General features: G+C 34.0%; 1 protein-coding gene across 1 annotated transcript in view; it reads right to left on the bottom strand.

Annotated features, from left to right (window-relative positions):
- LOC102809421 (serine/threonine-protein kinase SMG1-like) overlaps nt 1-13,737 on the bottom strand; it is a 128,738-nt gene that overhangs the window by 17,535 nt on the left and 97,466 nt on the right. Inside the window, exons 62-64 of the mRNA XM_085502004.1 lie at nt 8,474-8,816; nt 1,704-1,828; nt 1,235-1,439 (exon numbers count right to left, since the gene is read on the bottom strand). Of these exons, the coding sequence (XP_085358130.1) occupies nt 1,235-1,439; nt 1,704-1,828; nt 8,474-8,816 (673 nt within the window). The remainder of the gene's footprint in view (nt 1-1,234; nt 1,440-1,703; nt 1,829-8,473; nt 8,817-13,737) is intronic.

The raw sequence follows: 13,737 nt of genomic DNA, 5'->3' as shown, positions 1-13,737 counted from the left end.
ATTTGTAGCGCCCCTCTATTTATCTTCAGCGCCCTCTTTTGTTTTCGGTGAACAGCTGTTTCACAAGTCCCGGAAGAACCAACAACAATTTATTGGTCCAATTGCTTGTTACTTCTTCATTTGTCAAAGTTGATATTTTTTTTACATCAAGTGGTTTAATTTATTCATCAAAATAATTCAAGAACATTAATATAGTACTTGTACACAGTATTTAAGGTTGATGTAAATATGAAAGTGCAAAGAATTTTCTTTGAAATGTTTAATTGGTATGCTAATTATATGCAAATTAGCACCCCTCTTTAAATTTTATTTGTGGAGAACACTGTAAACTGTTGCATGATGTCCCGATTTTTTTGGATTCAGCAAAGCGTTTAACACCTAGAATGATTGACAGAATAAATTGTTGTAAAAATCCAGGTTGGCTACTGTGATCATCGGACATGAACACTTCGATGCAGTGAACCATCAAACGGCCCGCCGACTGTGGTCATTGATTGCCGTTGTCTGCTGATAAACCATCAAAGAGGCACACCAAGGGGTTGTCGTTTCGTCACTCTTCTTTTTCACTGCACGATTAAACTGGCGCCGCCTTCTGTGACAAGACATCCCAGAAGTTATTTTCTTTCTTTTTTTATTCCGAAAAGGTTGTGACTTCTGATACTGGACATTAAAATTAAAAATCGAACAAAACATGGGATCGGCTCATGGGCGCGTTTCTTTGACGGCAGTGGAACCCTGTACAGTTTTCCCAGGAAACGTATCTGAACTGCAGTGACTTACAACTTGGTAAAGTTAAAGATCTGACTGTAAACAGTGAAGAAGACATTTGATGAAGTTTGTGTGTTTTTAGGACACTTTTTATTTACAGTGGAACACTGGTGTGACGTAATAGGCTTGTCTAAATTTAGAAAATTATTGGATACTGTAAATCGTCTCATTGTTTGCCCAGACACTGTAAACAATGAACGCACATGTGAAAGACGTCGGATTACATGTTGATAATAGCTTTATTGAAAGTGTTGCACCAGGAAATCACACAAGACGACTGTAATATTTATTGTTCACAGTTGACTTTTGTATTATACGGAACACAGCCAGACATGCATACAAATTTTGGGGGACACACAGTAGGTTCGGATAACTGAACATTTCGGATAATAGGCATTCGGATAATCAACGTTCTACTGAATATACATTGATATCCACAATACCGGTAAGGAAGTGTTAAGCTAACCTTTTTATGCCTGCAATGTGCCTCTTTCTGCTTCAGAAGATACTTCTTGTTCTTGGCTTCTTTCTGTATAACTTCCAGCAATGCCTTCATCCAGGTTTCATCAATTGGTGTATCATCTCTTGGTGGTTTCAACTTGATGAAACTTTGTTCTATTTTGGATACTGTACTATTACATGACTCAGCCAAGTTACAACTTTCTTCACACCTGATGAAAGAATTACAAATGCAATGTAATTGTTGTTGGCTTTAAATAATACCAATAATACACATTGTAGACAGGTAGCTCATTACACTAAAATACTTTTAATAGAGCAAATTCAGATTTCTAGAAAGAGCAAATACATATTTGTTCTGTGAGTATCACATGACATGCATCAAAGACAATGCTTCTATGGTCATAATAACTCTGTGTGCTGCAAATACAGTGTCTTACTGTGTTCATTACATTCGTAATCACAGTGTACCATACCTTCTTAACAATGCTATAAAATTGGTGTCAGCATTGATGGCTTCCTGTGTTCTAGTACGAAGTGCTTCAAAATGCAGAATAGCATTACATAAAGATGTCACATCACTGCTTCGTTTTCCATTCATCTGCAATGAGTATTGATAATTGACATTAACATTATTGGAATACAAATATACCACAGCAATGCATGGCTCAGTCCCCATTAGTTATCAAACTTAAGATATACAAATATACCACAGCAATGCATGGCACAGTCCCCATTAGTTATCAAACTTAAGATATACAAATATACCACAGCAATGCCTGGCTCAGTCCCCATTAGTTATCAAACTTAAGATATACAAATATACCACAGCAATGCATGGCACAGTCCCCATTAGTTATCAAACTTAAGATATACAAATATACCACAGCAATGCATGGCACAGTCCCCATTAGTTATCAAACTTAAGATATACAAATATACCACAGCAATGCATGGCTCAGTCCCCATTAGTTATCAAACTTAAGATATACAAATATACCACAGCAATGCCTGGCTCAGTCCCCATTAGTTATCAAACTTAAGATATACAAATATACCACAGCAATGCCTGGCTCAGTCCCCATTAGTTATCAAACTTAAGATATACAAATATACCACAGCAATGCATGGCTCAGTCCCCATTAGTTATCAAACTTAAGATATACAAATATACCACAGCAATGCATGGCACAGTCCCCGTTAGTTATCAAACTTAAGATATACAAATATACCACAGCAATGCATGGCTCAGTCCCCGTTAGTTATCAAACTTAAGATATACAAATATACCATATCAATGCCTGGCTCAGTCACCGTTAGTTATCAAACTTAAGATATACAAATATACCACAGCAATGCCTGGCTCAGTCCCCGTTAGTTATCAAACTTAAGATATACAAATATACCACAGCAATGCCTGGCTCAGTCCCCATTAGTTATCAAACTTAAGATATACAAATATACCACAGCAATGCCTGGCTCAGTCCCCATTAGTTATCAAACTTAAGATATACAAATATACCACAGCAATGCCTGGCTCAGTCCCCATTAGTTATCAAACTTAAGATATACAAATATACCACAGCAATGCATGGCACAGTCCCCATTAGTTATCAAACTTAAGATATACAAATATACCACAGCAATGCATGGCTCAGTCCCCATTAGTTATCAAACTTAAGATATACAAATATACCACAGCAATGCATGGCACAGTCCCCATTAGTTATCAAACTTAAGATATACAAATATACCACAGCAATGCCTGGCTCAGTCCCCATTAGTTATCAAACTTAAGATATACAAATATACCACAGCAATGCATGGCACAGTCCCCGTTAGTTATCAAACTTAAGATATACAAATATACCACAGCAATGCCTGGCTCAGTCCCCATTAGTTATCAAACTTAAGATATACAAATATACCACAGCAATGCATGGCACAGTCCCCATTAGTTATCAAACTTAAGATATACAAATATACCACAGCAATGCATGGCACAGTCCCCATTAGTTATCAAACTTAAGATATACAAATATACCACAGCAATGCATGGCTCAGTCCCCATTAGTTATCAAACTTAAGATATACAAATATACCACAGCAATGCCTGGCTCAGTCCCCATTAGTTATCAAACTTAAGATATACAAATATACCACAGCAATGCCTGGCTCAGTCCCCATTAGTTATCAAACTTAAGATATACAAATATACCACAGCAATGCATGGCTCAGTCCCCATTAGTTATCAAACTTAAGATATACAAATATACCACAGCAATGCATGGCACAGTCCCCGTTAGTTATCAAACTTAAGATATACAAATATACCACAGCAATGCATGGCTCAGTCCCCGTTAGTTATCAAACTTAAGATATACAAATATACCATATCAATGCCTGGCTCAGTCACCGTTAGTTATCAAACTTAAGATATACAAATATACCACAGCAATGCATGGCACAGTCCCCATTAGTTATCAAACTTAAGATATACAAATATACCACAGCAATGCCTGGCTCAGTCCCCATTAGTTATCAAACTTAAGATATACAAATATACCACAGCAATGCATGGCACAGTCCCCATTAGTTATCAAACTTAAGATATACAAATATACCACAGCCATGCCTGGCTCAGTCCCCATTAGTTATCAAACTTAAGATATACAAATATACCACAGCAATGCATGGCTCAGTCCCCATTAGTTATCAAACTTAAGATATACAAATATACCACAGCAATGCATGGCTCAGTCCCCATTAGTTATCAAACTTAAGATATACAAATATACCACAGCAATGCCTGGCTCAGTCCCCATTAGTTATCAAACTTAAGATATACAAATATACCACAGCAATGCCTGGCTCAGTCCCCATTAGTTATCAAACTTAAGATATACAAATATACCACAGCAATGCATGGCACAGTCCCCGTTAGTTATCAAACTTAAGATATACAAATATACCACAGCAATGCCTGGCTCAGTCCCCATTAGTTATCAAACTTAAGATATACAAATATACCACAGCAATGCCTGGCTCAGTCCCCGTTAGTTATCAAACTTAAGATATACAAATATACCACAGCAATGCATGGCACAGTCCCCATTAGTTATCAAACTTAAGATATACAAATATACCACAGCAATGCCTGGCTCAGTCCCCATTAGTTATCAAACTTAAGATATACAAATATACCACAGCAATGCCTGGCTCAGTCCCCGTTAGTTATCAAACTTAAGATATACAAATATACCACAGCAATGCCTGGCTCAGTCCCCATTAGTTATCAAACTTAAGATATACAAATATACCACAGCAATGCCTGGCTCAGTCCCCATTAGTTATCAAACTTAAGATATACAAATATACCACAGCAATGCCTGGCTCAGTCCCCATTAGTTATCAAACTTAAGATATACAAATATACCACAGCAATGCCTGGCTCAGTCCCCATTAGTTATCAAACTTAAGATATACAAATATACCATATCAATGCCTGGCTCAGTCACCGTTAGTTATCAAACTTAAGATATACAAATATACCATATCAATGCCTGGCTCAGTCACCGTTAGTTATCAAACTTAAGATATACAAATATACCACAGCAATGCATGGCACAGTCCCCATTAGTTATCAAACTTAAGATATACAAATATACCACAGCAATGCCTGGCTCAGTCCCCATTAGTTATCAAACTTAAGATATACAAATATACCACAGCAATGCATGGCACAGTCCCCATTAGTTATCAAACTTAAGATATACAAATATACCACAGCAATGCCTGGCTCAGTCCCCATTAGTTATCAAACTTAAGATATACAAATATACCACAGCAATGCATGGCTCAGTCCCCATTAGTTATCAAACTTAAGATATACAAATATACCACAGCAATGCATGGCTCAGTCCCCATTAGTTATCAAACTTAAGATATACAAATATACCACAGCAATGCCTGGCTCAGTCCCCATTAGTTATCAAACTTAAGATATACAAATATACCACAGCAATGCCTGGCTCAGTCCCCATTAGTTATCAAACTTAAGATATACAAATATACCACAGCAATGCCTGGCTCAGTCCCCATTAGTTATCAAACTTAAGATATACAAATATACCATATCAATGCATGGCTCAGTCACCGTTAGTTATCAAACTTAAGATATACAAATATACCATATCAATGCCTGGCTCAGTCCCCATTAGTTATCAAACTTAAGATATACAAATATACCACAGCAATGCATGGCACAGTCCCCATTAGTTATCAAACTTAAGATATACAAATATACCACAGCAATGCCTGGCTCAGTCCCCATTAGTTATCAAACTTAAGATATACAAATATACCACAGCAATGCCTGGCTCAGTCCCCATTAGTTATCAAACTTAAGATATACAAATATACCATATCAATGCATGGCTCAGTCACCGTTAGTTATCAAACTTAAGATATACAAATATACCATATCAATGCCTGGCTCAGTCCCCATTAGTTATCAAACTTAAGATATACAAATATACCACAGCAATGCATGGCACAGTCCCCATTAGTTATCAAACTTAAGATATACAAATATACCACAGCAATGCCTGGCTCAGTCCCCATTAGTTATCAAACTTAAGATATACAAATATACCACAGCAATGCCTGGCTCAGTCCCCATTAGTTATCAAACTTAAGATATACAAATATACCACAGCAATGCATGGCTCAGTCCCCATTAGTTATCAAACTTAAGATATACAAATATACCACAGCAATGCCTGGCTCAGTCCCCGTTAGTTATCAAACTTAAGATATACAAATATACCACAGCAATGCCTGGCTCAGTCCCCATTAGTTATCAAACTTAAGATATACAAATATACCACAGCAATGCCTGGCTCAGTCCCCATTAGTTATCAAACTTAAGATGTACAAATATACCACAGCAATGCCTGGCTCAGTCCCCATTAGTTATCAAACTTAAGATATACAAATATACCACAGCAATGCATGGCACAGTCCCCATTAGTTATCAAACTTAAGATATACAAATATACCACAGCAATGCATGGCTCAGTCCCCATTAGTTATCAAACTTAAGATATACAAATATACCACAGCAATGCATGGCACAGTCCCCATTAGTTATCAAACTTAAGATATACAAATATACCACAGCAATGCCTGGCTCAGTCCCCATTAGTTATCAAACTTAAGATATACAAATATACCACAGCAATGCATGGCACAGTCCCCATTAGTTATCAAACTTAAGATATACAAATATACCACAGCAATGCATGGCTCAGTCCCCGTTAGTTATCAAACTTAAGATATACAAATTTGTTTATAGTAATATAGTTAAAACACAAGTCATTGAAAATGACACAGTCCCCGTAAAACTTTTGAAAGTTCTCTTTGTGCTCGTCATATTAAAGTGGAGGGGTTGTCGTGAGCATGTCCTTGAAACTTGAGTTCCAAGTGACGTATACAACAGATTGTTTATTTACATCAAAACATGTGTTCCGTGTAGTAGTAATATGGCCAAAAATAAAAACAGCCGTTATTCGGCCATCTTTGATCTGATTATGAAACACACTAATATGTATGATGTATGTGCCAAATACAAATGAAAATGGTACATAAATTGTGGAAATATAGTAGTAAGGCCAAAAAGTCAGATGGCTGTCAATCGGCCACCCTTGACCACATTTTGAAACAAATTGTCATGGACATGCATCCTAACATGTATAAAGTATATGTATGTGCCAAATTTGAATGAAAACTGACAGAGCACGTCCAAGATACCGCATAAAAAAAACAAAAAACAAGATGCCTGCCAGTCGACCATCTTTGATCCAATTACGAAATAAATCGTCATGGACATGTATCCTATCCCAACACGGACGGACGGACAGACTCAGGAACTCACGAACAGTCGGGAACATGTATCCTAACATGTATGATGTATGTACTAAATTTGAATGAAAACTGACAAAGCATGTCCAAAATACAACATTTTCAAAAAACAAGATGGCTGCTAGTCGGCCATCTTTGATCCAATTGTGAAATAAATCGTTATGGACATGTATCCTAACATGTATAATCTATGTACCAAGTTTGAATGAAAACTGACAAAGCATGTCCAAAATACAACATTTTCAAAAAACAAGATGGCTGCCAGTCAGCCATTTTGAATCGAATCGCTAAACCACTGCATGTGCATATGTCCCACATAAAGTATTAGGCACATGCAACGAATGAACGGAATCGAGATATGACTCCGAACGGACGCACAGACGGAGACCGAATTATAAGTCCCTGTTTTTGGACTTCGTCCGAACGGGGACTAAAAATTAAATGACGTGCATCAGGGACCTATAATGTCTCGTGTATATACCAAGTTTAAACAAAATCCATTCATAAATGCTTGATTTTGATGATTTTTCAGCACAAAAATGGTTGCCATTCGGCCATTGTAAATCCAATCTGAAAAAAAATGATGTGCATCAAGGTCCCATAATGTCCAACGTATGCACCAAGTTTGAACAAAATCTATCCATAAATGCTTGATTTTAATGATTTTTCCGGCACAAAAATGGCCGTCATTCAGTCATCTTGAATCAGATCGCGAAACAAATTGATGTGCATATGTATAATATTATGTATGATGTACAATGTATGTGTGAAGTTTGATATAGGTATCTATAAGTATCTATAATCCATAAGTCCCCTTTTTCGGACTGAGTTCAAACTGGGACTAAAAAAACAAACTGTATTATTTATTCTAGTAGGCCATTCCATTCATTTATCTTGCAATAATGTCTGTAGTTTGGGCCGAAGCCAGTCTCTCTCTATCACCATAGATAGAAAAATTATGGAGCAAAGGTAAACTCAGTTATATATTTTTGTGAACATGTCAAAGGATAGTGTGTCTGATTTCTGTGCTAGGTGAAGGGTTACTATTAATAATGGACAAAGACCACCTACATGTATAGACTTGATAAATATAGATATGTGTTTTTTATAACACAACATAGTTTCTTTGTGTGGAATAGATGTAATTGAAGTTTTTATAGTATATTTCTTTTCAGCTGATGTTGATTTCATCGTACAAAGTGCAGGATCTGCTGCATTATGAGAGTTTTAACACAAAGACGGAAACTGAAACTATCACCTGTGGCATCTAAGATGGTGCTATATTAGTACAGACATAAAACAGAAACCCAGGTAGCATGCTTACTGTTAAGAAGTTATTTCTCTTCTCAGCAGCTTCTTCAATATTCTGCATGACAGGGTTAAGAGAAGGGTTAGCACCAGCCGCCCATTTCAGTCTCTGTGACACACTACTCTCCAATGCCGTGTATTTCTCAATAACTCCAGTCAGTGTGGTCTCTAATGATGTCAACCTTTGAACACGTTTACGCAGGTCTGACATTACACTGGATCTGGTTGGTGTGATAATGGGACTGGTATGATGACCACTCTGCAATAGCACATCTTCATATAACCATTGATATCTGGCCAACTGTAGCTGGGCTCTCTGTACACTGGACTGCATGGTGGCTATCTTGATATCCAGACGCCTGTCAAACAAATAATAAACAAGACATGAATGTCACATTCCTCGTCATTTGATTATAAAATACTCAAGCTAAAAAAATACATCTGCAAACAGGTGAATTAATATTTACTCTATGTGGGTACAATTCATCATAAAGAGATTTCCCATAATCTAGTATTATACTGATAACTGAAAACTTCCATTGACCCATGTCCAAAATCTCCCAGTACACAAGTGCAACCAAACTGTCTCATACATGTATACATACTCAAGAAACTGCATTCATTTGTATTGTATATTACCAGGGCCTGCGTTTGTTTCAGTATCACTGCTATGCAACAGAATCATTCTCACATTATAAAAATACCATTTTTAGTAATTCAGTATGATTTATTATTTAAAATGTATTCACTACAGTAACATCTGTTAATAAACTGTTGTAAACAAGCAGCCTATCGGCTGAGATAGCTCCGCTGTTAGCAATGCACATTTCAATTAAAGAACTGAAGACATCATTAGAAAATGAACAATATGTATAGTATCAAAGCAATCGGACTTACAGTTTTTAACAAGAAGTCGAAAATAACACTTTCTACCAAAAATGACAAAAATATTCACCAAAATTAGAGAATTTAAGATATCACCACAAAATGAACAAATCTGAGAGAGGTCCACATGTAGTACCTATATATGTAATATCAAAGCAATCGGACTTACAGTTTTTAACAAGAAGTCGAAAATATCACGTTTTAACAAAAATGACAAAAATATTCACCAAAATTAAAGAATTGAAGATATCATCACGAAATGGACAAATCTGAGAAAAGTCTACATGTAGTATCTATATACGTAATATCAAAGCAATTGAACTATTGGTTTTTAAGAAGAAGTCGAAAATATCACTTTTTACCAAAAATTACAAAAATATTCACCAAAATTAGAGAATTGAAGATATCAACATGAAATGAACAAACCTAAGAGAGGTCTACCCAAGGTACATATACACCAAGTATCAAAGCATTCAGGCTTGTAGTTTTCAAGAAGAAGTCGAAAAAGTAAAACATTGACACGGACGACGACGACGGACAATCACTCATATGATAAGCTCCGCTCGACAAAGTCGACAGCGGAGCTAAAAATACAAAAATATTCACCAAAATTAGAGAATTAAAGATATCATTACAAAATGAACAAATCTGAGAGAGGTCCACATGTAGTATCTATATATGTAATATCAAAGCAATCAGACTTGTGGTTTTTAACAAGAAGACAAAAATATAATTTTTTACCAAAAATGATAAAGATATTCACTAAAATTAGAGAATTAAAGATATCATTACAAAATGAACAAATCTGAGAGAGGTCCACATGTAGTACCTATATATGTAATATCAAAGCAATTGGACTTGCGGTTTTTAACAAGAAGTCGAAAATATCACTTTTTACCAAAAAATACAAAAATATTCACCAAAATTAGAGAATTAAAGATATCATTACAAAATAAACAAATCTGAGAGAGATCTACATGTAGTTCCTATATATGTAATATCAAAGCAATCCGACTTGCGGTTTTTTAACAAGAAGTCGAAAATATCATTTTTTACCAAAAAATACAAAAATATTCACCAAAATTAGAGAATTAAAGATATCATTACAAAATAAACAAATCTGAGAGAGATCTACATGTAGTACCTATATATGTAATATCAAAGCAATCCGACTTGCGGTTTTTAACAAGAAGTCGAAAATATAATTTTTTACCAAAAATGATAAAGATATTCACTAAAATTAGAGAATTAAAGATATCATTACAAAATGAACAAATCTGAGAGAGGTCCACATGTAGTACCTATATATGTAATATCAAAGCAATTGGACTTGCGGTTTTTAACAAGAAGTCAAAAATATCATTTTTTACCAAAAAATACAAAAATATTCACCAAAATTAGAGAATTGAAGATATCATTACAAAATGAACAAATCTGAGAGAGGTCCACATGTAGTATCTATATATGTAATATCAAAGCAATCAGACTTGTGGTTTTTAACAAGAAGACAAAAATATAATTTTTTACCAAAAATGATAAAGATATTCACTAAAATTAGAGAATTAAAGATATCATTACAAAATGAACAAATCTGAGAGAGGTCCACATGTAGTACCTATATATGTAATATCAAAGCAGTTGGACTTGCGGTTTTTAACAAGAAGTCGAAAATATCACTTTTTACCAAAAAATACAAAAATATTCACCAAAATTAGAGAATTAAAGATATCATTACAAAATAAACAAATCTGAGAGAGATCTACATGTAGTACCTATATATGTAATATCAAAGCAATCCGACTTGCGGTTTTTAACAAGAAGTCGAAAATATCAATTTTTACCAAAAAATACAAAAATATTCACCAAAATTAGAGAATTAAAGATATCATTACAAAATAAACAAATCTGAGAGAGATCTACATGTAGTACCTATATATGTAATATCAAAGCAATCCGACTTGCGGTTTTTAACAAGAAGTCGAAAATATAATTTTTTACCAAAAATGATAAAGATATTCACTAAAATTAGAGAATTAAAGATATCATTACAAAATGAACAAATCTGAGAGAGGTCCACATGTAGTACCTATATATGTAATATCAAAGCAATTGGACTTGCGGTTTTTAACAAGAAGTCGAAAATATCATTTTTTACCAAAAAATACAAAAATATTCACCAAAATTAGAGAATTGAAGATATCATTACAAAATGAACAAATCTGAGAGAGGTCCACATGTAGTATCTATATATGTAATATCAAAGCAATCAGACTTGTGGTTTTTAACAAGAAGACAAAAATATAATTTTTTACCAAAAATGATAAAGATATTCACTAAAATTAGAGAATTAAAGATATCATTACAAAATGAACAAATCTGAGAGAGGTCCACATGTAGTATCTTTATATGCAATATCAAAGCAATTGGACTTGTGGTTTTTAACAAGAAGACAAAAATATAATTTTTTACCAAAAATGATAAAGATATTCACTAAAATTAGAGAATTAAAGATATCATTACAAAATGAACAAATCTGAGAGAGGTCCACATGTAGTACCTATATATGTAATATCAAAGCAGTTGGACTTGCGGTTTTTAACAAGAAGTCGAAAATATCACTTTTTACCAAAAAATACAAAAATATTCACCAAAATTAGAGAATTAAAGATATCATTACAAAATAAACAAATCTGAGAGAGATCTACATGTAGTACCTATATATGTAATATCAAAGCAATCCGACTTGCGGTTTTTAACAAGAAGTCGAAAATATCAATTTTTACCAAAAAATACAAAAATATTCACCAAAATTAGAGAATTAAAGATATCATTACAAAATAAACAAATCTGAGAGAGGTCCACATGTAGTATCTATATATGTAATATCAAAGCAATCAGACTTGTGGTTTTTAACAAGAAGACAAAAATATAATTTTTTACCAAAAATGATAAAGATATTCACTAAAATTAGAGAATTAACGATATCATTACAAAATGAACAAATCTGAGAGAGGTCCACATGTAGTATCTATATATGTAATATCAAAGCAATCAGACTTGTGGTTTTTAACAAGAAGACAAAAATATAATTTTTTACCAAAAATGATAAAGATATTCACTAAAATTAGAGAATTAAAGATATCATTACAAAATGAACAAATCTGAGAGAGGTCCACATGTAGTACCTATATATGTAATATCAAAGCAGTTGGACTTGCGGTTTTTAACAAGAAGTCGAAAATATCACTTTTTACCAAAAAATACAAAAATATTCACCAAAATTAGAGAATTAAAGATATCATTACAAAATAAACAAATCTGAGAGAGATCTACATGTAGTACCTATATATGTAATATCAAAGCAATCCGACTTGCGGTTTTTAACAAGAAGTCGAAAATATCAATTTTTACCAAAAAATACAAAAATATTCACCAAAATTAGAGAATTAAAGATATCATTACAAAATAAACAAATCTGAGAGAGATCTACATGTAGTACCTATATATGTAATATCAAAGCAATCCGACTTGCGGTTTTTAACAAGAAGTCGAAAATATAATTTTTTACCAAAAATGATAAAGATATTCACTAAAATTAGAGAATTAAAGATATCATTACAAAATGAACAAATCTGAGAGAGGTCCACATGTAGTACCTATATATGTAATATCAAAGCAATTGGACTTGCGGTTTTTAACAAGAAGTCGAAAATATCATTTTTTACCAAAAAATACAAAAATATTCACCAAAATTAGAGAATTGAAGATATCATTACAAAATGAACAAATCTGAGAGAGGTCCACATGTAGTATCTATATATGTAATATCAAAGCAATCAGACTTGTGGTTTTTAACAAGAAGACAAAAATATAATTTTTTACCAAAAATGATAAAGATATTCACTAAAATTAGAGAATTAAAGATATCATTACAAAATGAACAAATCTGAGAGAGGTCCACATGTAGTATCTTTATATGCAATATCAAAGCAATTGGACTTGCGGTTTTTAACAAGAAGACAAAAATATAATTTTTTACCAAAAATTACAAAAATATTCACCAAAATCAGAGAATTGAAAATATCATGATGAAATGAACAAATCTAAGGTCTACCCAAGGTACATATACACGAAGTATCAAAGCATTCAGGCTTGTAGTTTTCAAGAAGAAGTCTAAAAAGTAAAACATTGACACGGACGACGACGGACAATCACTCATATGATAAGCTCCGCTCGACAAAGTCGACAGCGGAGCTAATATTAAACATTTAAGCAATAACCCCCGCCGAAGGCGGGTAATTTCGGCGGGTAATACCACGAGATATTGCACAATTCACGACATATATGCGGCTCGTGCATATATGGAGTGAATTGTGCAATATCAAGTGGTATACC

Source organism: Saccoglossus kowalevskii, chromosome 8 (assembly GCF_978046115.1).
Source record: "Saccoglossus kowalevskii chromosome 8, keSacKowa6.1, whole genome shotgun sequence".
Taxonomy (NCBI): domain Eukaryota; kingdom Metazoa; phylum Hemichordata; class Enteropneusta; family Harrimaniidae; genus Saccoglossus; species Saccoglossus kowalevskii.
This window is presented reverse-complemented; position numbering and strand designations above follow the sequence as displayed.